This window comes from Monodon monoceros, unplaced genomic scaffold (assembly GCF_005190385.1).
Source record: "Monodon monoceros isolate NGI ecotype Baffin Bay Population unplaced genomic scaffold, NGI_Narwhal_1 Super_Scaffold_21, whole genome shotgun sequence".
Classification (NCBI taxonomy): Eukaryota; Metazoa; Chordata; class Mammalia; order Artiodactyla; family Monodontidae; genus Monodon; species Monodon monoceros.
The window spans coordinates 149944617-149970760 of NW_021703778.1; the positions used below are offsets into that span (position 1 = coordinate 149944617).

The 26144-nt window shown below is 40.5% G+C and overlaps 1 protein-coding gene across 19 annotated transcripts in view; it reads left to right on the plus strand.

The window, feature by feature from the left end:
• Positions 1-26144, plus strand: part of NRXN3 (neurexin 3) — a 1692180-nt gene that overhangs the window by 276320 nt on the left and 1389716 nt on the right. The window contains exon 3 of one of the 19 annotated variants that reach the window (XM_029238316.1): positions 10209-10235. The exons of the other annotated variants lie outside the window; for them this stretch is intronic. Coding sequence (XP_029094149.1) covers positions 10209-10235 — 27 coding nt within the window. The remainder of the gene's footprint in view (positions 1-10208; positions 10236-26144) is intronic. 19 annotated transcript variants of the gene reach the window in all.

A 26144-nucleotide genomic window follows, 5' to 3' on the forward strand; every position in this document is an offset into this window, starting at 1 on the left:
TTTCCCCACGGGCTTGCGTGAGAGATAAATGAGATAAAGCCCCAAGCACGATGCCTGTTGAGTGGCACTCAGCACATGGTCATTTCTCTTTCTAGGAAGGAGGCTCAGCTTCCTGGGGCTCTGTTAAGCCTCCCCTGAATTCCTGCTGACCCCTTCGGATGCCTCGATGATCTATGGACAGCTTCCAGATGGGTGTGTTACTGTCAGTCTCCAAAAGAGCCACCTTCACTCCTTTCTCTTGTAGAGGCCAGGCACATACAGAAGGGCAGAAGGACAGATCTCCCAGGGTGGCTGTCACCAGATGTCACAGCACTCTGTGTTCGTGGGGTTGCTCTGAAAAGCAGATGGGGGATTTGTCCACGTTTTAAAATTCAGAGTTCAACATATGAGACAAGGGTAGTAATTATACTATTGTATAATTGTACTAATTAGAGAGAAATATGGATATGACACATTGACCTATTTTAAGAATGCAGGGTGGCTTCAAGCCTTTCGAATTTGTTCGAAATGGTACTAATTGTACCATAAATTGGCACAAACTGCAATGAGAGGAGACCTTCTGTACTTCTGCTGCCTCAGCCTGCACATCAGAATGTGCTAATTAAAGCATCTGTCTTTCTCCAGCTTCCGTTATCAGACATCTTAATTTATTTACTTATTAAAAAATAAGAGGAGGATTTGCGTTTTGTTGTTTTTCCCCTTTATTTTACCTCCATCGTTCTGCGTTTAATGATCTTGGCAAAATGAATAAATAAAATGACTATAATTAAATATAGTTCTTATTGGGTATGGTGCTTTCCTCCCCTTGGATTGGAAGTTTTTATAATAACAATGACCTTGTAATTTAAAGCATATCCTAGGGATGTCTGTTCTTTATTTTGAACTGCTTTGAACGCACATTGGTTGAGCAATGGCAATAATGAGGGTGAGAAGTGTTGGCAAGCTGATGCAAGCTTTCCCCACAGGTTAAAAAGCAGGATGCTTTTCCCAGGATAAAGTCTCACGGCCTCAGAATGTGTCATGTGTCATGGACCTTCTCCTCTCAGTAATCATCTGGAGTCAACACACTGCTTCTGTTCCAAATCGTATTGGGAGTCCCAACCTATAGATCCAGAATTTGGCATTGATTTGAATCCTTGTGTGTTCAACTCGCTGATAGTCATTCACTTATTAATTCATTCAACAAATGAGTCGAATGAATGAAAGAAGTCTCTGGCAGATATAGCAGTGAGCTAGAAAGAGGCTGGGATGAGCCTGGATTGGGTGAGGGTCATGGGGGTCACTGGTCAGATTGGAGGGCTTGTTTGGAGAGAAAGTAGGGAATAAAGTTGGATATATGAATTCCCCCACTGCAGGTATAGTTCTCTGTCTGTCTATCTATCTGTCTATCTGTCTATCTATCAATCTATCTATCTGTCTAATACCTGCCCATTTCTTCTGTTTCAGAGTAGTCAGAGGCTGACTTTTTTTTTTTTTTTTTTTTTTTTTTGCGGTACGCGGGCCTCTCACCGCTGCGGCCTCTCCTGCTGCGGAGCACAGGCTCCGTCCGGACGCGCAGGCTCAGCGGCCACGGCTCACGGGCCCAGCCGCTCCGCGGCACATGGGATCCTCCCGGACCGGGGCATGAACCCGCGTCCCCTTCATCGGCAGGCGGACTCCCAACCACTGCGCCACCAGGGAAGCCTGAGGCAGACTTTTTATTCCCCTCTTGCGACAAGGTCATCTTATCGCATAAAGGGTAGGGTGTAAAAAGGTCTTGGCTTTGAGTACATTTGACCTCAGGGTTTATATGGCTACAAACCAAACATCTTACTTTTCTTCCACCCTTCGAACAACACCTACTTGCCCCTAGAGCTCTATCCCTAAGTTGGCTGTGTGCTATTCTCCCTCCCTACACACTGTACCCACTTCCTGATGGTTTGGAACATGATTTTTAAAAACTCACTTTTCTAAACCTGTCTCACTGAAGTGTCAACGTATATACCGTCTTCATCCCAGGGGCGCTTTATTATCCTTGGTATCAGTCTGTCTAAGTAGTTTTATAGGAATTTAAGAATAATATAATGATGCTCTTCACCTCAGCAGCAGAAATGTAGTTGGTCTGGTGCCTCAGACCTACAAGCCATTTTTCTGAGGCCTTGAAGAAGTGTTCCTGTGTGAAGGATGGTCTAAAAATGGAAGGACTATGGGCTTCTGCTGGAATTCTCTGTCCTATTTCTTTAAGCAACAACAAACATACACATATAATGATTATTATCACGTCTGTCACGTGGCAGGTCCTCAATAAAGTAATTTTTTTCTTTCCTTTCTTCCTTTCTTCCATGATCGTGGACACAGTGTGTGTTCAATGTGCCCAATATTAATTATATTCAAGGCACAGATACCCTTTAGGGGCAACACAGCAGAGAGGTGCCTCGTTTCTGTCTCATGGAAATGGGAGACAGACCAACAGGGGTCACAGGATTCTCTTGCTTCCTGATAATCACTGTGACCACTAGGGAGGTTCTTCTAGATACAGCAGGTACTCAGCAACTGTTTGCTTAGGACCAAAGGACATTTGCCTCCCCCAGCCAGCCTTTACATGTAAGTTTGTATAGATCATTATGCAAAATAGAGATGTTCAGTATTGCCCCTTTACAGAATATTCCTTGACCTTTAGCTATGGAGATTGATGATTACTGTTATTTCCCATTTTTTATGACGCCTATTTATTTATTTATTATTTTATTTTCTGGTGGGAAACAGTGATCCTACCTTTTCACATGTGGCAAACATTTTCCCATGTTCTCTCAAAAAAAATTTTTTTTTCCAACTCCCATTCTTTTTTTTTTAACATCTTTATCGGAGTATAATTGCTTTACAATGGTGTGTTAGTTTCTGCTTTATAACAAAGTCCAACTCCCATTCTTCAGAGAACTCTCCAGAAGCTGCTCTGGTGCCTGAACAGACCTTAAAATTTGCAAAACACTTTTTTCTGAAACTCTTGTTCCTTGAGCTCCCCTGTCCCTTCTCGGGGCGCCAATCCCCTGCTTCAGCCTCTTTGCTGAGTAAAATAAGCCTCAAGTGATGTGTCTTTCTTGGCCTACTTTCCGCTCCCTCCCCCGACCCCCAATAATATGATGCCCCAGAGTGGTAGAAAGGGAGCATTTCCTTTAAGAGCTTTGCAGGCTGTGAACATAATCAGGGGGTGTATTCAGAGAACTATGGGTGATTCTTGAACATGAAACAGAGTTTAAAGCCTCACGTAACCTTTGACCTACTGGACAAGTAAGATGGACACTCCCCTGGATCGCACAGACTTCCCTTTTCTTCGGAGAGACATCCCCTCTTCCTCTCTTAGCTTCCTGAATCTCTCGCTCCCCTTCCTCCTCCCTCTACTCTCCTGATAACACGGAACAATGCCGGAGAAGGGAAAGAAGGAACTCAGGTAGAAAAATAACCCATGTATGATGCCTATTTATTTATGTGTTTATTTATTTTATTATTATTTTTTCAATTTGAAAAGGAGAATTTTTGATGAAGTGCAGCTTGTGATGGGGGTGGGGGCAAAGGTGATGGGACGACTGAAAGGGGAAATTAGGGGTGTCTTGTAATCTTAGAATCACGTGGGAAAGAGAATTCAGAGTTCATTGATCCATATCTACTGAAGAGATCCTCTGAAGACTTAAACTAGACAGTCTGATTTAATCTTTCTCTCTCAAAGGCAAAAGGTTAATTATGTTTTTGTCCTTAATACTTTTAAAATTAAAATTATATGAGAAAAGATAAAAAAGAAAAGAAAAATTTATAAAAGCAATTTGTATATATTGTAAAAATATTAAAATGTTTACAGAAGCAATCCAAATTAAAATTATCCCCCCTGAAGCCCAGTCTCTAGTGGTAAAACTTTAAAATGTTCTGTTCTACCACCAGGATTCTAACATACTTTCTTGATTTATGAAATGTAGGCAGTATCTTTTGACTCCTTGCCATGAAGGATTTAGAGCTACATCCCTAAATGCTGCCTTCCATTCATCACTCCTTCTGTCACTCCTACTATTACTTATCCATTACTAAGGTATAGTAACATTCATATCTATCCTCTAAATAAAATTAGGTTTTTCCATGCCTTACTGTTGATTATTTCTTTTAATTTTTAAAATTTATTTTATTTATTTAGATTGTGCCAGGTCTTAAGTGGGCAGGCGGGCTCCTTAGTTGCGGCTCACAGGCTCCTTAGTTGTGGCACGTGTGCTCGTTAGTTGAGACTTGAGGGCTCCTTAGTTGTGGCATGTGAACTCTTAGTTGCAGCATGCATGTGGCATTTGGTTCCCTGACCAGGGGTCGAGCCCCCATCCCCTGCATTGGAAGGTGGATTCTTAACCACTGCACCACCAGGGAAGTCCCCCTTACTGTTGATTCTAAAAGGTTTGTTTGGATTGAGTGCGTACTATTCATTTTTTCATTCATTTATTTGTTTATTCATTCAACAAGTATTACTTGAGGGCCTCTTTGTGTGAGGCATGGGCCTATGTGAAAAGTATGTGCAAGTGTTTATAGTATTGTGTGGAAGACAGTTGAGTAAGTTTTGGGCAGGAAGAGACACAAAATGCATACCTCGACTCTGCTTCTAAGAATTGATTTAAAAGAAAAATCAAATGAAAACATTTACATACAAGGATGTCATCATAGTATTATTTAGGGAAAAAAGTACCCTGGAAATTGTTTAGATGCCTAAAGATTGGTCAACATTAAATAAATTATGGAACTCACGTGTGATGGAATCACAGTAAAAGCCATTAAACATCTAATTTTTGAGAAGCATTAAGTGACATGATAAAATGTTCATGTTTTAATTTAATGAAAAATAAGAGAAACAGGATGTAAAACTGGATCTATCACATTATCTCTACTGTAAGATTTTTAAGAAGATTATAGATATGGGAAGGAGGTATCACCAAGTGACAGTGATTTAAAGTTTCTTTCCTTAAACCTGCTTTCTGATATTGTCTGAGTTTTCTACAATGAGCAACTGTTGTCTTTATACTATAAAAACCCCACCCTATTATCTTCACAAAAATAAAAAGGAGCAGATTCTCAATCTGGTGGGGGAGACACATTTAAACAAGTCATCACAGTGTCTGATGGAGCAAAATCAGTGCCCCAAAGTCTGTAGGGTTTTGATGGGGTCTGAGCATCAGAAAAGACTCCACAGGTAGCATTTGAGCTGTGCCATGAAGACCCAGGGGGATTTCTATAGGCAGAAGAGAGCATTTCTGGGCATGAAGGCACAGAAGTGAATGGTGAGAGAGGCAAGCTGCCTGAAGATTATGAAATGTAGTGTGGATTGAAAGATGCAGAAAGGACCCAGGCTGACAAAGTGGTTTAATGGCTTGTGGAGGACCTTGGATGCTTTGCTGAGGAATTAGAATTTAATTTGAAGGCAATAGAGAGCTATGGAGAAGTTTTTAAAGAGGGAGGTGGACTTGACCCATAACGTAAAGGTGCAGTCTTTGGAATCAGACAGACCTGGAGTCAGAATCCCAGCTATGCCAGTGTCTAGGGGTATGTGCTTGGGCAAATCACTTACCCTTTCTCCTCATCCATTTCTTCACTCGTGACTTAGGGGCAATGATATCAGCTTTACAGTGTGGACGTGAGCATTAAACAACTCAATACAGTTGTTCATGTTGAGTAAGTTTTGGGCAGGAAGAGACACAAAAATGCATACCTTGACTCTGCTTCTAAGAATTGATTTAAAAGAAACATCAAATGAAAAGATTTACATACATACATCACACGTGAGTCCCATAATTTATTTAATGTTGACCAATCTTTAGGCATCTAAACAATTTCCAGGGTCCTTTTTCCCTAAATAATACTGTGATGACATGTTCAGCATTCATGTCTCAAACATGAATGGTGAATAGATCTTTCTTAAAGGTAAAAAAATGTTGGCGCACCCCACCTCCAACTCATGTTAAATTATTTTTACAATAATGTTACTTGAATATTCATAAAAATTAAATTCGTTATACATTTCTTACGTTTCATGATCTATTACTGGTATAAAAGCAAAAGAACTTTATTTTATTTCTTAAATATTTATTTATTTTTTGGCTGTGTGGGTGTTAGTTGCAGCGCACAGGATTTTTCGTTGCAGTGTACGGGAGTTTTCATTGCAGTGTACGGGCTTCTCTCTAGTTGTGGCGTGCGGGCTCCAGAGCACATGGGCTCTGTAGTTGCAGCACTTGGGCTCTCTAGTTGTCATGAGGGCCTAGTTGCCCCACAGCATGTGGGATCTTAGTTCCCTGACCACGGATCGAACTGGCATCCCCTGCATTGCAAGCTGGATTCTTAACCACTGGACTACGAGGGAAGTCCCAAAACCAAAAGAACTTTATACATTATGGATAACAACACAAAAGCAACACAATTTAAACTAAATGATATTAATTATGTCACCAGTTTGTAGTCTATATGAAAATAAATCTTCATGAATAATGTGAATATGGTACAGTCTGCTACAACCCAGGTCATTTAAAGTCTGCCCTTTCCCATACTCTCTGTGCTGTGAGTCCACTCAGTTTTCCCCCAGCTTTTTATCTTCCAATTCCCAGGAAATACTGTATGTATAGTGTGCAGTGGTGTTTGGCCTTTGCTTAGCATGAACACGTCTTCTATGTTTGGGTCCACTTCTGTTTTTTCCTCACTGGCCCATGATAATTAATGTCATACTGTCGGCACCAGTGCAGTTGTAGACACGTTTCCAGGTGTGAGCACTAGCAGGGTAGTACTCAATTATGAAGTGGTCATATAGATGATTTTAAAATATTATCATCAGTATGAAAATTTAGACCATACACACACACATAAACACACACACAGACTGTTCTCACCCTTCCTGTGGTTCTACCCTCCTCTTTGTGAGAATATATATGTATGTACCTCCTAGAAGTCTCATTATTGTTGTTAATGGTAGTTTTATTATGGTCAAAGATTTTTATCAGGCAAGCGTATCAGTTGGCTATTGCCGGGTAACAAACCACACTAAAACTCAGGGTTTAGAACTATCACCCGTTTATTATCTCTATGAGTCTTGTGTTGGCTGGACAGATTTGCTCATCTGCTCTGGGGGCATAATGGCTCATTCATGCATCTGTGGTCACCTGCAGGTAGGCTAGTTGGCTTTGCTGATCTTGGCTGGGCTGTCTCACATCTTTGGAGCCTTAGCAGAAATGATTCAGCTTTGCTAAAAGTGGTCTCTCACCCTCCAGTAAGTTAGCCAGGCTTGGTTTTAGGGTAGCCTGGACACATTCTTATGGAGACAACAGAGAAGTGAGTAAAAGAGTGAACATAGGCAAGGCCTCTTGAGGCCTGGGCTTGGAGCTGGCACATCAACATTTTTGGGGTATTTTGTTGACTGAAGCAAGTCACAAGGCTAACCCAGATTCAAGGTTGGGGAAGTAGATCTTCTCTGGTGAGAAGATCTACAAACTCATAATTCAAAGGGTGTGGTTACAGGTAGATGTGAATGACTGGAGCCATTTTTGCAATCAATCTACCCTAGTAGATATGAGGTCGGGGCAAGGAGGTCTATTAGGAAGTTACACTAGCCTTCTTGGTGAGAGCGGGATACTGCTTAGGAAGGATTGGATACATGTGATGCTCTGCCATTTCTTTGGTGTAGGAATGAGGAAGAGGGTAGAGGGTCGTCAAAGATGACTCCAAGGAACCCAAGCCTGGGTGACTGAGAAGTTGGTGAAGTTTCTAACTGAGAAAAGACGTTCATCAGGAAAAGTGGGTTCAATTTGGGGGTGATGGGAAATTGGAGAGGTCAAAGGTGGAGGTACATAATATTAATAAGTTTAGAGTTTGATATGCTGGAGCTCTTCCCATAAGGAGAATCCTTCTCCACCTGGTTGCACATTAAAATCATGTAAGCAGCTTTTAAAAAATAGTGATAATTGAGTCTTAACCTGAGACAAATTAATATTAAATTTCTGGGAAAGGGGCCTGGTGTTATTTTTTTTAAAAAATACTCACAGGAAATTCTAATGTACAGCCAAAGTTGGAAGCTTTATCTAGATCTCCTTCTGTGCATACATTAGAATCACCTGGACACCTTATAACAAATACTGATCCCTGAGCCCCACTACCAAAGAGTGTGTTCCATTGGTCTGGGAGAGAGTCTAGGCAACTGTATTAAAAATAAAAAGTCTTTCTGGGTAAATTTAATGTGCAGCTGGAGTTGAGAACCACTGACCTAGATAGTTAATTTTCACTGTGAATAATCAAATGTTTTCAGGTTGCAAGCCATGGCAAAGGGGCACTATGACAGAGTCTCCTTAAGCTCTGGGAAGGTTCAGAGTTAGCATGAACTTGCTGGTGCCAGCCGGGGCATGGGGACAGGAGCAATCAGAGGATGAGACCAGAAACTTTGAGGACCCAACCTGGATCAACACCTGGCACTTGAAGTACAAGGACGTCTCAGGGTTAATCCTGCTTCCAGGAGAGATGTTGGGAAATCTCCCTGAAATGGTCCAAAATATAAAATGTCATGATGTCATCTGACTCCCCTGTCCTCCAATTCAAATTAGTTTCCTCTGTAGCAGCACTCAGATAATGCAACTTCCATCATTTTCTTTGAGGAGGGGAATTCATAATGTCTTAAATCTCAGTATGTATGTGTTTTCCCTGATTGTAAACCAAATCTGCCTCTTCCTTGATTTCATCCCATTCGTCTGAACTTTGACCTTGTCACATCTTAGATAATTCCTGGGCCTTCTTGTTGTTAATGTCTTATAAATATTTGTAGACCCATTGCCTGTCTATAGGCAGTCACTGAGTCAACAACAGAATATTTAGAGTTTTTTTCTCATGTTCATAAATCATACTTAGCAGAGCTTTAATCATTTGGGTTTTTGGCTGCCTCTCTGACTTTCCTCTTGGCCTCCATAAGCCTCATCTATCTGAGGGAAATACTCAATTGCATAATAGCAGAGTGGACTCCTGTTATCCACTTGTGCTACTGACAATGTCTCGGGGTCAGGTTTCCTCAAAGTGGGCATCGGAAACTCCTTGGGGTGGGGAAAGGCTTGTGAAAAGAGTACATTTCTGAGTCCCACCAGATCTCTGAGGATGGGGCTCAGGCATCTGTACTTTTCACATGTTTTGGGATGATTTTTTTTTCTTTTAATCTCAGCTATGTGCTTTTTTTGGGATGATTTTTATGTATGCAGTTATAGAGTCACCACTGTAGTTATTACTTCAAGTATTATGCTTAGAGGAGAAGTCAAATACATGAGGTTGTTTTTTTTTCGGTTGGAGGAGGCTTGCTCCACAAACCTCATTATAATCAAGACATAGACCCTTCCTTAAAGAGTTTCCAAAAATTTTCTGCATTAGGAATCACCATTGCAATTCAGTCCTGACTATCAGTGGGGTTGGTCAACATATATAGATTATATTGCATACAACTGACACACCTAAGATAAAAACAGAGGTAAAAGGAAAAAGAGAAGGGGAACAGTGAGTATAGGAAATAAATAGTGGGGCAGATGAGAAGAGACAAATGGAGATGGAGAGGGAATAAAGAAGTATATGTGTAAGAATAGTCTAGTGTCACCTCTGGCAATGTCCAGTATCATAAAGTTCTACATTTTGAAGTACTTTACAGTATTCCAAGACTTTCTACCTCCTCACAGCTGTCCTAGGGTGACTAGACTAGGCAGGTATTAACTTCTCCATTTCACAGATAGAAAAACTGAGACTCCTGGCTGCATCTCACTCAAGGTCAGATAGAAAGTGTCAGAGATAAGACTAGAGCTAGAACTCAGGACTTAATCCTAGAGCAGGGATTTTTCTGTCACTCCTAATCTGTACTAGGTCTATGTAACCCAGACTGGCTCTTCATCTGGGTGAGTGTCTCTCTGTGGTATGAGGTAAGGTGGCTCTTTGGAGAGGTTCATGACATTGGCATAGGGAACAGAGTGGAGGGTGTCCTGAGGGTCCTTGGAAACACGCGTTGACGTAATAAAAGTCAACAAGCTTGCTGGAGGAGCTCATGCTACTGCTTACAAACCAAACACAGCTGGTCTGTGCTTCCTGACTGTGTCCCCTTTCTTCACGTCCTTTCCTCCTCCTCTCATTTCCTACACATGCAACACACACACACACACACACACACACACACACCAAGAAATGCAGTTATGGATTTGAGACCTGAGGAAGCTCCAGGTCATGTAGCACTGACTGTCAGTGTGATTGGGTTTAGTGGAGTCAACAAGATAAATTAAGGTCATGGGATCACCACCATCTCTTCTTCAACCGAGCACCTCTTTATTTTTATTTTTTTTTGGTTTAACCCATTGTGGCTGAAGGTAGGGAGGGCCCCGCTCAGAGCCTGCTTCCCCTGCCTTCTTCTCACCCCTCCAGCACACACACACACACACACACACACCACACACACACACACACACACACACTTTAAAAATTTTCTTATGCAGCAGACTCTTTCGCTTTAGGTCACAGTTGTTCATCATAGGGCTGTAATGATAACTAACCTTGGTACCATGTCTTAATGTATACAAGCCTTTTCATCCTCTTTATTTCTCTTGATCATTACAACACTGATGTAGATAATTATACTATCCAGGCATGATTATAATAGCAGTAGTCCAGGAATACCTATGTAATTCCCTAGACCAGCCACCATTTCTCATGAAATACTAAGGCAAATATATGCACAGAGGGGATGAAACAATGCAGAGGGACCACTCCGTTGCTAGGTGGGGCTTAGGTCCCCCCAAGCACTGATCAGGATTCTGAGGAGCTAGGCTGCACCACATAGAGAACCTGGGCAGACCTGAGAAGCCTAAAAGAAAAGCCAGACCTACATTTCTGATGTTACGATTTCAGATCCAATCCCTGCATGCCTGCTGAGAAGTCCCAGAGAAAAGAGAATGGATGCAAGAGATGGGGCCCAGGCCTTCTGAAGCTGGAACTCTGTAACTTTGTAGAAAAGACATATCAGAAGAGAAAGCCCCAAAGAGCCTTGGAGAATAAGGCCTTGCCTTATTTCTTTTTTTAAAAAAAATAAATTTATTTATTTTATTTATTTATTTTTGGCTGCATTGGGTCTTCGTTGCTGTGTGTGGGCTTTCTCTAGTTGTGGCGAGCGGGGGCTGCTCTTCGTTGCAGTGCACAGGCTTCTCATTGCAGTGGCTTCTCTTGTTGCAGAGCACGGGCTCTAGGCACACAGGCTTCAGTAGTTGTGGCACGTGGGCTCAGTAGTTGTGGCTTGTGGGCTCTAGAGTGCAGGCTCAGTAGTTGTGGCACATGGGCTTAGTTGCTCTGCAGCATGTGGAATCTTTCCGGACCAGGGCTCGAACCCGTGTCCCCTGCATTGGCAGGTGGATTCTTAACCACTGTACCACTAGGGAAGCCCCCAGGCCTTGCCTTATTTCTTAAGGTCAGGAAGAGTGGACCAGACCCCTCATTGCTGGAACCCCCCAGCCAGCATTAAGGGCCAGTGGACTAGTTTTTTCTCCTCCTTGGGCAGTGCCTATGGGATTTGGAGGTTTGTGGGGTGTGGAGGGAGGGCACGGTAGCCTTGGGGTCTAGAGCCCAAGCAGTATGTCTGGTGGTGCATTTGTACCATGAGGAAGTTGAGGGTCAGAGAAGTTGTCACTTACTCGACCAAGGTCATTAGTGAGTGGAGGAACCAGGATTTGAACTCTTGAATTTGCGCTACAAGGCCTAGTGATTTTTCCACTGTACTCCCTGGCCTCTAGCAACCACCATCTCATTCTTATGTGGAGACTCAGTTCTGCTCTCCTGAGTCAGTGTTCCTCTGGCAGGAACATTGCCATTAGAACATGAAAAAGAACCCCCAAATAAATTCCTTCCATTGAGTGTTTGCTCAGGGAAGACATCAACGTCCATGAGGTTGTCTGGCTCATGGTTTAGGAGGCTTCTGGTTATAAATGGAGGTAGTTCTGCTAGATGGGGCTTAGATTACATGTCTATTTCATCTCATTGTTCCTCCTTGAAAGCTCAGAAGATCCAAATGCCCATGCTGTTCCCTAAAAGAGGGATTGGGGTTTATTTTGGAATAGAGGTCTATTTTAATCTAAAGGACAGGGGCTCCCTGTTCTGCGGCTGTGCTGGCTTATTTCCACTCTGCACTCAGCAAAAATTTAATATTCTCTAAACAATAGGTGACTCAGCCTTTGCTAAATCTTAGGTGAAATGGATTTAGCAAGCAAAGCGAGAAAATGTCTTTTTTTCCCATTTTTCCTAGTCCTGTTTGATGATAATTCTTAGTGCTCAGTGCTCCTTTCATCCAAAGATCTGTAATTAATTAAGCCTCACAACTTCCCTGACAGGTAGAGAAGTACAAGAATGTTCATTTAAAACCAATCCTGTTTGATACAGTAGGGCTATTACTAAGGCTCTTTAAAAGAAAAACCTCCCTATTGTGAAACTTCTTTTTAATAGAGTAAATTAAGGGAGAAAGGGATGAGGATGAAGTAATTTCGCCTAGGATGCCTCTTCAGTTATGGCCACGGAGAGAGCCCTGAGTTTGGAGCTATGATGCCCTCTTGGGTTAGACTAGGTGTATAAGCTATAGTCACAGAGCAAATTACCAAAAAACATAGTGGCTTTAGATCACAGCAAGCATTCATTATCTTATACAGTTTCTGTGGGTCAGGAATCCAGGCATGGCTTAGCTCGGTGGGTTTTGGCTCAGGGTTTCATAGATAGCAGTTAAGACAACAGCCAGGCCTGCAGTCGTCTGCAGGCTTGATTGGAATTGGAGAATCCACTTCAAGGATGGCTCATTTAGATGCATAATGAGTTGGTGCTGGCTGTTGGTAGAAGACCTCAGTTTCTCTTCATGTGCACTTTTCTGGAGGGCTGCTTGAGTGTCTTAATGATATGGCAGCTACATCTCCATAGCATGTGATCCAAGGAGGCAAAGGTAGAAGTGGCACTGTCTTTTATTACCTGGCCTTGGATGTCACACTCTATCACCTCCTCAATGTCCTGTTGACTACACAATTCGGCTCTTCATTATGGGAGGGGACCACACAAGGGCCTGCTTGGAGGCCGACTAATATTAAAAATATTAAGCATGAGTTCATCTGTGATATTATTGGAATACCCTCTAAAAAACCAGCTTAGAGGACTAAACATCACACATCTGATAAGAGAGTGAGAGACGGTTAACTTTCTAGTTATCTGTAGATTTAGAATAAATCACTGCCGTTATTCATAGTCATGGTTAAGTGATTAAGCCTATATTGACGTGTACATGACTATGGTGAATCTTTTATCTTCAGGAGCTGGATATTTGTCCCACACCTTATACTGGATCACTGGTTCCCCATTGTTGGTCTATGGACCTGTGTTGTGTTAACTGCTAAAAAGCAACCAAAGTGTTGTTAAAAGTACAGATACCAGGTTTCTACTCCTAGGGATTCTAAGTATGTACCTTTGGGACTTATCAGGCAGTGGTAGGCTTACATTTTGTCGCGTGAGAATCATTATTAATGGCAGTCATATTTGGTTGCTTAATATCTATTCATGATTCTTTTTCCTGACCTCAGAAAACCAACTCAAAATTGGGCACCCAGTTGCTAAGGGCTGGAATTGATAGTTACCAGATGTTTCCATGCTGTATTGTTAAAGGTGGCACCTGTATTAGAAAGCTCCCATACCGTAAGGGCTGCTAGAGAGAGAGATAGAGGGTGGGGTTGATGTCCAATAGTGACAGTTTGAAAGGCCATCACTATACTACTATATCAGCATATGCAAGGACTAGTCTCCTTACATGTACAGAAATACTGTCACATCCTGCATAAAGCTTAGTCTGGTGGTTCTCAAATGTTAGTATCCAGAAGAATCACTTGGGGAGTGTTAAAAATTGCAGATCTTCAAGCCTACCCCTGCGATTCTGATTCGGTGGGTCTAGGATACCTGAGATGGTCTTGCTATAAGTGGTCTGGGGACCACTCTTTGAGATACACTGTCCTAGGCATGACTTAATTTAACTGCAATCTGTTGACTTCCTATCTGTTTAAACCCCAGCAGCAGGAGTTTAGTCTGTAGAATGGCTGGCATGTAAGGGATTGCCTTATAGACTTTGCATGGGTGATAGTTACTAGGTGAATTGCTGACGTGCATGAGGGGTACAGTGAGATCTGGAGAGGTATGGAAGGGCATTTTATTAGCATTATATTTACAGATGTTTACCTTTCTCCCAGATGATAAGCCATTAGAGGTAGGATCTAGATGCTGTATAATTTTGCAGCTCCCACAGAGGCTAGCATGGTACACTACTTGTAGCAGTCTCGCAATAGGTGTATTATCACACAGGAGCAAGTTCATGTGAGGTGGCCAGGAATTCTGGATGGGAATTAATCCATGGCAGCCAGAGCACGTTGCATGTTGGGGTGACTGCTTTAAGTTGAGTTACTCTGGAGTATTGCCAAGCTCCCCTCTCACCTCCTTCTCTCTTCCAAGTATCTCGAGGTAGATAGCAATAGTGAAACCATCATAGTATGGTTTGTGACTTTGGAGAGTAAAACTGTAATAAAAGCTAAAGAGTTGAATAGAGCATAGCCAAGGCCCGCAAATTACTGCTGATGAAGGACAGGGCAGACAGAGTATTTCAGCCATATTGAACATCTCTACTTCTGTCAGCCAAGAGCATCTGGGCATGCCAGGGTAGCAGACACAGAGACAACGACATGGTCAAGAAAAAGACCCTCAGTGTCAAATAGCAAAGGAGCAAGTTGCTTGTGAATTGCTTAGGGAAGACAAAGGAGGGGAAGAGGCATGCTACAACTATTGGCTTCATTTAACAGTAATTTATTGAGCTGCTACCATGCGCTAGGACATGTTTTAGGTGCAAGGGATATTCAGGTAAACCAAACAGACAAAGAAGCTTACATTTTAGCAAAAGATATAGTGAATAAATACATAATACAATGACACATAGTCATTAGTGCCAGTAAGAAAAACAAAGCGGGGAAGGGAGTAAATACTGAAGTTCGAGTAAATATCATTCCAAAGTAAAGGGCTTTGATATAATAATGATAATAATAGTTACTTTTATAATAATTATGATAATAATTATAACAAATCTATTCAATTAATATATATTGAGTAGATAAATGTGCCTACTATGTGCCACACACAGTGCTGGGCAGTGGAGATACAGTGGTAAGACAAGACACATCTCCTGATTTCACGGTGCTTTTTTCTTTTTAAGGCATGAAAAAGACCATAAACAAATAAACAAAGACACCCAAGAAATATATGATAGTGATACCCAGAGACCTAAAATAAGAACTGGTAGAGTAACTGGGAAGGCTAGGCTAGTTTGGTTGAGGGAATTCCTCTCCAAGAAATGATATTTAAACGGAAATCTGAATAACGAGGAGGAGCCAGCTGTGCAGCTGAGCATCCCAGGCCAAGTTGAAAGGGCACCAGGGCAAAGGTCCTGGGCTCTGCAGGTCAGGGTATAGCAATAAGGCCAGTGTGGCTTTATAAACCTCAGGGGATTGGGAGACTGGTTAAAGTAATTAAGGAGAAAATAACCTTCTTTCATAGATCTGACTTTGAAAGCCAATATAACTCCTAGGAAACTATTTGTCTTTCCAGTTAAATATTGCCTGGTTCTCCATCAGAGACAGGTGTAACATTTAAATCAATTGATTGGTAATATGAATTTCTTCTTGTAATTAGTTCTCTTTTCTCCAGTACCCTCCGAGAAAATCCAAAATGCAGGACAAGCATTATTATAATAAAATTTCATTAAATAGTATAATGAACAAAAATATCATACCACGATGTACCAGTTATTAAGTGTGTTGACTCAGGTAGTAACTGGGAATTTGTGGTTAATATTAGTCTGTAGATCCATTTATCTTCTGAAACACCTTTGATACAATGCTTCTTTTCTTGGCTGGTGTTTGAGATCTTGGGGTGTACTTTTTCTGTGGCTAGCTTCCCAGCTACCTGAACTTTGGAGCAGCCAGGGAAGTTCCTTCAGCCCTTAGCTGTCTCTACTTCCTCTTCCTGGGTGCTGCCATCTCTTTCATCCCTGTCCAAATAGTAGGTTTGTGTACCCTGGTACAAGCAGTGTCCATCTAGGGTACATGCATCACCTAAACCCTCTTTTGTGCCTCTAGGAAAGGAGACAATTCCTTTTGTAGGGGTTCACCATATTTTTCTTTTCCCTGTTGCTATTCCTGTGCTGTCTAGAGAATCATTCCTCATACCACTGGGTCCTCTTTTACCCAGTTAATCACAGAAGAGATTCTGCTCGCTCATCCTCCACATTTCACACATCTCTAAGACTCCATTCTATTTACACTGGTTATAGAAATAAATGTGAAGACCGAGGGGATAGATTGTGTTTGCATAGAAATTTACTTACATGCTAAGAATGCAATGAAAATCTTTAATGTAAGCTCACTGTATATTTGAGTGCAATGTATATTTATTCTCCAGAATATACTTAGTAACTTTCCCATTATGAATCACTAAGCCGTATGCTTCTCCAAAGAAGGGAGCACGATTTCTCAAAAATACAGTATTGTTTTTAGAATGAAAATTTAATATGTTTCATGATGAATTCAAATCAGCTTTGAAAGTCTGCACTACCTCAGCCTTGACCAGCTTTAAAATGCAAATGCTACCCATAAGAAACAAGTGTCTTTTCAATTATAAAGCGTGAATTTCAAGATTTGTAATGGTTTCTAAGATAAAAATGTTTAAATATATCTGAGAAATAGTTCTTAAATTCTAATAATAATTAAACAGGACAAAAGCAGAGATTTGAAGGCAATAACAAGAGCAAAGATTGAGTTACAAAAACTAAAATATATTTAATTTTCACGGAAGTTTTAAGACTGCACTAGAAGCATTAGGGTAGGGACACAGTCTATCTCTCTCTCTCTCTGTCTCTCTCATACACACACACACACACACACACACACACACACACACACACACGAGTCAATATGCTTTCTGATCTGATCTTGAGAATTAGGCTCAACTTAGTTACTGAAATTAGAGATAGGATGCCAATCTTAGTTTTGCTTACCAACTTGGAGAATATATCTGAGAAGCCAGAATAATGATTAAACGTTTTCGATGTTTTATAAAATAGGTGTAATGAGAGTCAAATGTTTATTGGATTTCTGCTCTGTGCTTTTTGCCAGAACTGTGCTGTGGCTGTGAGGGATATAAAAGAACTAGAAGGTGTGGTGTCTGCCCTTGGGAAGTTTACCAGAGAGTTGGAAAGAAAAAAGCGACTTTACATTACACGACTTGAAAACAATACATGCCATTATACACACTTAAGCATTCAGTAGTGCAGTGCAAGGAACAGATAATGACAGGAATCAACAGAAAGGAACGTTATTAATATTGGAGGGGCCGACAAGGAACACTTCATGGAGGAGGAGGCATATAACTGGACTTGGAGGAAAATGCAGGATTTGGCATCATTTTCTTTTTAGTGTGTAATGATAATAACTCATTTTTATTAAAATCACGATTAGCTGTCTGTCAGCTCACAGACTACAGGATGGAAAAGCACGACAAATCCCCAGGGTAACAATGTTTTAAAGTTCTTTTTTAAAGGAGACAGAAGGAAGAAGAGAAAGCCTTTCTAAGAGCCTAGGCTTTGGGGAAAAATGTAGGAGGTGCAGAAGAGAATTAGTGGGTAATGCTTATCATTTTGTACAAAGTAACCTTGACACAAATGGGGCAATTTAAAGGAGGATAAGTGACTCCCAGCCCACTCACCGAGGTTGATGGAGGAAATAATCATGGGGTTGATGGCAGATTGGAAAGAGAGTGCCCGGGGTAGCTTTCCCCGCCTCCATTATGTGTGTCTCTCATCTAGAGGTAGGGAGCTCATAGCTGAAAGAAATTCAGTGCTTTCTACTTTCAAATCATCTTAGGTAAGTAACTTGATCTAACAACAAATTGGATGCACCTCTTTTCCCTCCTCTCCCAAGCTCTGTGCAGAGATGTGAGTGTCGTTATACCACTGACATCCAAGAGGCTGAAGTGAACAAAACAGGTTAGAGAAACCGAGGTAACGGTGAATAATTTTTGGATGACAAAGCAGCGTGTTACAATGGGTGGGTAGGGGTGTGACTATTCCTGTGCTTCATGAGTGAGTAAAGTAGTATTGTTGGTGGTTTTCAAGCATGGCTACCCATTGCAATCACTTGGGGACCTTTAAAAATTACGGATGCCCAGCCCCTCCCTCTGCCCCAGAGATACGGTTGGTCTGAAAAGTGGTCTCGGCACTGGATTTTCTAAAGCTCCCCAGGTCATTCTAAAGTTAAGAACCACTCCTCTAAGTGTTGATGTAAATGAATTGCATCTGGACAGCTTGTTAAACCACAGACTTCTGGGTCTTACTTCCAGAGTTTCTGATTCTGATTAGATCTGGAATGGGACCCAAGCATTTGTAGTTCTGAAATGTCCTCAGGGGACGCTGATGCTGCTGGTCTGGGGACCACACTTGGATAAACACTGATACAAACTACTGAAGCCAAATCGGTCCAGGTGATGCTAAACATTTCCTAAAGTTTGGTCCTTGAACATACTTGTTAAAATGCAGATTCTGAGTACCTCCCTCTACCCACTGAATTAGAATGCCTGAGAACCTGCAATTTTAAATGAGAACTCCAGGTTTTTATCTTGGATTCTACCACTTGTGAACTACTGTATAGCTTAATAATTTTGTTTTTTTTTGTATCTTGCTTCAAATGCTACTTAACTACATAAGTCGAATGAATGTGTGACCCTATAAGGATTTTGGTCATTGTTTTATGCTATTTTTATGGGAAAGACTCTATAGAATGGATTCTATTAGATTCTCTGAGGTATTAGTAGATCAAACCTGAGGGAAAAGGCTTTATTATGGGGCTTATGGTACAAAAACAGACACACCTGTTCATGTAGTGGCAGCAATCCTAGTTGTATGTGAGGTGTTTCAGAAGTATCGTCCTTTTTCTTTGTCCATTTGTCTGTTGATAGGCACCTAGGTTGCTTCCTTATCTTGGCTATTGTAAAGAAATGCTGCCATGAACATAGAGGTGCATATATCTTTTCAAATTAGTGTTTTCATTTTCTTTGGATAAATACTCAGGAGTGAAATTGCTGGATTGTATGCTAGTTCTATTTTTTTTTTCTTTTTTTGAGAAAGCTCCATACTGTTTTCCATAGAAAAGAGTGGTTACATCAATTTGCATTCCTACCAGCATTCACGGGGGTTCCTTTTTCTGCACATCCTCGCCAACACTTGCTATTTGCAGAGGTGACTTTTAAAACCATGCTTTGCAAATTCAACATAATTAGGTAATTGTACTCAACACAGGTAGTGTAAAGGTTTGAGAAGCATCTTTCAAATGTTATAAGATATTAGAATTACCAGCGGTAGTTGTTAAGAGTCCCAAGTCACAGTTCCAAAGAGTCTTTTTTTTTTTTTAATTACAACGTAAATGCTTTAAGTTTTCAGATATAAAATGTAAATTGCTTCCCTGGGAATCAGAGGTGAGATTAAGGGTTGCATTTTGCTAAAATATTGTGTTCTACCAGGAATGTTTAATAATAGCTGATAGTAGTTATTTATTTAGCCCTTTTTTTTTTTGGTGGGGTGGGACTTCTTCTTTTGGGGTTTTGGTTTTTTTTTTAAACATCATTATTGGAGTATAATTGCTTTACAACGGTGTGTTAGTTTCTGCTTTACAATAAATGAATCAGTTATACATATACATATATCCCCATGTCTCTTCCCTCTTGCATCTCCCTCCCTCCCACCCTCCCTATCCCACTCCTCTAGGTGGTCACAAAGCACCGAGCTGATCTCCCTATGCTATGAGGCTGCTTCCCAATAGCTATCTATTTTACGTTTGGTAGTCTATATATGTCCATGACACTCTCTCGCTTTGTTCCAGCTTCCCCTTCCCTCTCCCCATATCCTCAAGTCCATTCTCCAGTAGGTCTGTGTCTTTATTCCCGCCTTGCCCCTAGGTTCTTCATGAACCTTTTTTTTTTTTTTTTAGATTCCATATATTTGTGTTAGCATACGGTATTTGTTTTTCTCTTTCTGACTTACTTCACTCTGTATGACAGACTCTAGGTCCATCCACCTTACTACAAATAACTCAATTTCGTTTCTTTTTATGGCTGGGTAATATTCCGTTGTATATATTGCCACAACTTCTGTATCCATTCATCTGTTGATGGACACGTAGGTTGCTTCCATGTCCTGGCTATTGTAAATAGAGCTGCAATGAACATTTTGGTACATGCCTTTTTTTTTTTTTTTTTTTTTGTGGTACGCGGGCATCTCACTGTTGTGGCCTCTCCCGTTGTGGAGCACAGGCTCTGGAAGCGCAGGCTCAGCAGCCATGGTTCGTGGGACCAGCTGCTCCACGGTATGTGGGATCCTCCCGGACCAGGGCACGAACCCATGTCCCCTGCATCGGCAGGCGGACTCTCAACCACTGCTCTACCAGGGAAGCCCCATGACTCTTTTTGAATTATGGTTTTCTCAGGGTATATGCCCAGTAGTGGGATAGCTGGGTCGTATGGTAGTTCTATTTGTAGTTTTTTAAAGGAAACTCCATACTGTTCTCTATAGTGGCTGTATCAATTTACATTCCCACCAACAGTGCAAGAGGGTTCCCTGTTCTCCACACCCTCTCCAGCATTTATTGTTTGTAGATTTTTTGATGATGGCTATTCTGACCGGTGTGAGAAGATATCTCACTGTAGTTTTGATTTGCATTTCTCTAATGATTAATGATGTTCAGCACTCTTTCATGTGTTTGTTGGCAATTTGTATATCTTCTTTAGAGAAATGTCTATTTAAATATTCTGCCAATTTTTGGATTGGGTTGTTTGTTTTGTTGATACTGAGCTCCATGAGCTGCTTGTAAATTTTGGAGATTAATCCTTTGTCAGTTGCTTCATTTGCAAATATTTTCTCCCATTCTGAGGGTTGTCTTTTCGTGTTGTTTATGGATTCCTTTGCTGTGCAAAAGCTTTGAAGTTTCATTAGGTTCCATTTGTTTATTTTTGTTTTTATTTCCATTTCTCTAGGAGGTGGGTCAAAAAGGATCTTGCTGTGATTTATGTCACAGAGTGTTCTGCCTATGTTTTCCTCTAAGAGTTTGATAGTTTCTGGCCTTACATTTAGGTCTTTAATCCATTTTGAGCTTATTTTTGTGTATGGTGTTAGGGAGTGTTCTAATTTCATTCTTTCACATGTACCTGTCCAGTTTTCCCAGCACCACTTATTGAAGAGGCTGTCTTTTCTGCACTGTATATTCTTGCCTCCTTTATCAAAGATAAGGTGACCATATGTGCATGGGTTAATCTCTGGGCTTTCTATCCTGTTCCATTGATCTATATTTCTGTTTTTGTGCTGGTACCATACTGTCTTGATGACTGTAGCTTTGTAGTATAGTCTGAAGTCAGGGAGCCTGATTCCTCCAGCTCCATTTTCCTTTCTCAATATTGCTTTGGCTATTCGGGGTATTTTGCGTTTCCATACAAATTGTGAAATTTTTTGTTCCAGTTCTATGAAAAATGCCAGTGGTAGTTTGATGGGGATTGCATTGAACCTGTTGATTGCTTTGGGTAGTAGAGTCATTTTCACAATGTTGATTCTTCCAATCCAAGAACATGGTATATCTCTCCATATATTTGTATCATCTTTAATTTTTTCATCAGTGTCTTATAATTTTCTGCATACAGTTCTTTTGTCTCCTTAGATAGGTTTATTCCTAGATATTTTATTCTTTATGTTGCAATGGTAAATGGGAGTGTTTTCTTAATTTCACTTTCAGATTTTTCAGCATTAGTGTATAGGAATGCAAGAGATTTCTATGCATTAATTTTGTATCCTGCAACTTTACCAAATTCATTGATTAGCTCTAGTAGTATTCTGGTAACATCTTTAGGATTCTCTATGTATAGTATCACGTCATCTGCAAACAGTGACAGCTTTACTTCTTCTTTTCCAATTTGGATTCCTTTTATTTCCTTTTCTTCTCTGATTGCTGTGGCTAAAACTTCCAAAACTATGTTGAATAATAGTGATGAGAATGGGCAACCTTGTCTTGTTCCTGATCTTAGTGGAAATGGTTTCAGTTTTTCACCTTTGAGGATGATGTTGGCTGTGGGTTTGTCATATATGGCCTTTATTATGGTGAGGAAAGTTCCCTCTATGCCTTCTTTCTGGAGGGTTTTTATCATAAATGGGTGTTGAATTTTGTCGAAAGCTTTCTCTGCATCTGTTGAGATGATCATATGGTTTTTATTCTTCAGTTTGTTAATATGGTGTATCACGTTGATTCATTTGAGTATATTGAAGAATCCTTGCATTCCTGGAATAAATCCCACTTGATCATGGTGTATGATCTGTTTAATGTGCTGTTGGATTCTGTTTGCTAGTATTTTGTTGAGGATTTTTGCATCTATGTTCATCAGTGATATTGGCCTGTAGTTTTCTTTCTTTGTGACATCTTTGTCTGTTTTTGGTATCAGAGTGATGGTGGCCTCGTAGAGTGAGTTTGGGAGTGTTCCTCCCTCTGCTATATTTTGGAAGAGTTGAGAAGGATAGGTGTCAGCTCTTCTCTAAACGTTGGATAGAATTCGCCTGTGAAGCCATCTGGTCCTGGGCTTTTGTTTGTTGGAAGATTTTTAATTGCAGGTTCAATTTCAGTGCTTGGGATTGGTCTGTTCATATTTTCTATTTCTTCCTGGTTCAGTCTTGGCAGGTTGTGCATTTCTAAGAATTTGTCCATTTCTTCCAGGTTGTCCATTTTATTGGCATAGAGTTGCTTGTAGTAATCTCTCATGATCCTTTGTATATCTGCAGTGTCAATTGTTAATTCTCCTTTTTCATTTCTAATTCTGTTGATTTGAGTCTTCTCCCTTTTTTTCTTGATGAGTTTATCAATTTTGTTTATCTTCTCAAAGAACCAGCTTATACTTTTATTGATCTCTGCTGTCGTTTCCTTCATTTCTTTCTCGTTTATTTCTAATCTGATCTTTATGATTTCTTTCCTTCTGCTAACTATGGGGTTTTTTTGTTCTTCTTTCTCTAATAGTTTTAGATGTAAGGTTAGGTTGTTTATTTGAGATGTTTCTTGTTTCCTAAGGTAGGATTATATTGCTATAAAATTCCCGCTTAGAACTGCTTTTGCTGCATCCCATAGGTTTTGGGTCATCGTGTTTTCATTGCCGTTTGTTTCTAGGTATTTTTTGATTTCCTCTTTGATTTCTTCAGTGACCTCTTGGTTATTAAGTATTGTATTGTTTAGCCTCCATGTGTTTGTATATTTTACAGATTTTTCCCTGTAATTGATATCTAGTCTCATAGCGTTGTGGTCAGAAAAGATACTTGATACGATTTCAATTTTCTTAAATTTACCAAGGCTTGATTTGTGACCCAAGATATGATCTATCCTGGAGAATGTTCCATAAGCACTTGCGAAGCATGTGTATTCTGTTGTTTTGGGATGGAATGTCCTCTAAATATCAATTAAGTCCATCTTGTTTAATGTATCATTTAAAGCCTGTGTTTCCTTATTTATTTTCATTTTGGATCATCTGTCCATTGGTGACAGTGGGGTGTTAAAAGTTCCCTACTATGATTGTGTTACTGTCGATTTCCCCTTTTATGGCTGTTAGTATTTACCTTATGTTTTGAGGTGCTCCTATGTTCGGTGCATAAATATTTACAATTGTTATATCTTCTTCTTGGATTGATCCCTTCATCATTATGTAGTGTCCTTCTTTGTCTCTTTTAATAGTCTTTGTTTTAAAGTCTATTTGTGTGATATGAGAATTGCTACTCCAGCTTTCTTTTGATTTCCATTTGCATGGAATATCTTTTCCCACCCCCTCACTTTCTGTCTGTGTCCCTAGGTCTGAAGTGGGTCTCTTGTAGACAGCATATATATGGGTCTTGTTTTTGTATCCATTCAGCCAATCTATGTCTTTTGGTTGGATCATTTAATCCATTTACATTTAAGGTAATTATTGATATGTATGTTCCTATTAGCATTTTCTTAAATTGTTTTGGGTTTGTTATTGTAGGTCTTTTCCTTCTCTTGTGTTTCCTGCCTAGAGTAGTTCTTTTAGCATTTATTGTAAAGCTGGTTTGGTGGTGCTGAATTCTCTCAGCTTTTGCTTGTCTGTAAAGCTTTTAATTTCTCTGTCAAATCTGAATGAGTTCCTTGCTGGGTAAAGTAATCTTGGTTGTAGGTTCTCCTCCTTCATCACTTTAAATATGTCCTGCCACTCCCTTTTGGCTCAGAGTTTCTGCCGAAAGATCAGCTGTTAACCTTATGGGGATTCCCTTGTGTGTTAGTTGTTGTTTTTCCCTTGCTGCTTTTAATATTTTTTCTTTGTATTTAATTTTTGATAGTTTGATTAATATGTGTCTTGGCATGTTTCTCCTTGGATTTATGCTGTATCGGACTCTCTGTACTTCGTGGACTTGATTAACTCTTTCCTCTCCCATATTAGGGAAGTTTTCAACTATAATCTCTTCAAATATTTTATCAGTCCCTTTCTTTTACTCTTCTTCTTCTGGGGCCCCTATAATTCGAATGTTGGTGTGTTTCATGTTGTTCCAGAGGTCTCTGAGACTGTCCTCAATTCTTTTCATTCTTTTTTCTTTATTCTGCTCTGCAGTAGTTATTTCAACTATTTTATCTTCCAGGTCACTTATCTGTTCTTCTGCCTCAGTAATTCTGCTATTGATCCCTTCTAGAGAATTTTTAATTTCATTTATTGTTTGTTCATGATTGTTTGTTTGCTTTTTAGTTCTTCTAGGTCCTTGTTAAACATTTCTTGTATTCTCTCCATTCTATTTCCAAGGTTTTGGATCATCTTTACTATCATTATTCTGAATTCTTTTTCAGGTAGACTGCCTATTTCCTCTTCATTTGTTAGCTCTGGTGGGTTTTTGCCTTGCTCCTTCATCTTCTGTGAGTTTGTCTTCTCATTTTGCTTAACTTACTGTGTTTGGGGTCTCCTTTTCACAGTCTGCAGGATCGTAGTTCCAGTTGTTTTTGGTGTCTGTCCTCAGTGGCTAAGGTTTGTTCAGTGTGTTGTGTAGGCTTCCTGGTGGAGGCGACTATTGCCTGTGTTCTGGTGGATGAAGCTGGATCTTGTCTTTCTGGTGGGCAGTTCCACGTCCGGTGATGTGTTTTGGGGTGTCTGTGGCCTTATTATGATTTTAGGCAGCCTCTCTGCTAATGGATGGGGTTGTGTTCCTGTCTTGCTAGTTGGTTGGCATAGGGTGTCCAGCACTGTAGCTTGCTGGTCGTTGAGTGGAGCTTGGTCTTGGCCTTGAGATGGAGATCTCTGGGAGATTTTTGCCATTTGATATTACGTGGAGTTGGCAGGTCTCTTGTGGACTAGTGTCCTGAAGTTGGCTCTCCCACCTGAGGCACAGCCCTGATGCCTGGCTGGAGCACCAAGAGCCTGTCATCCACACAGCTCAGAATAAAAGTTAGAAAAAAAGAGAGAAAGAAAGAAGATAAAATAAAATTTAAAAGTTATTAAAATAAAAAATAATTATTAAAAAAATGTTTTTTAATAAAAAAAGAATGAAGAGAGCAACCAAACCAAGAAACAAATCCACCAATGATAACAAGTGGTAAAAGCTATACTTAAAAAAAAAAAAAAGGACAGACAGAACCCTAGGACAAATGGTAAAAACAGAGCTATACAGACAAAAATCACACACAGAAGCATACACATACACACTCACAAAAAGAGAAAAAGGGGAAAAAAATATATATCGTTGCTCTCAAAGTCCACCTCCTCAATTTGGGATGATTCGTTGTCTATTCATGTAGTCCACAGATGCAGGGTACATCAAGTTGATTGTGGAGCTTTAGTCCGCTGCTTCTGAGGCTGCTGGGAGAGATTTCCCTTTCTCTTCTTTGTTCTCACAGCTCCCAGGGGCTCAGCTTTGGATTTGGCCCCGCCTCTGCGTGTAGGTCGCTGGAGGGCGTCTGTTCTTCGCTCAGACAGGGCAGGGTTAAAGGAGCCGCTGATGTGGGGGCTCTGGCTCACTCAGGCCAGGGGGAGGGAGGGGT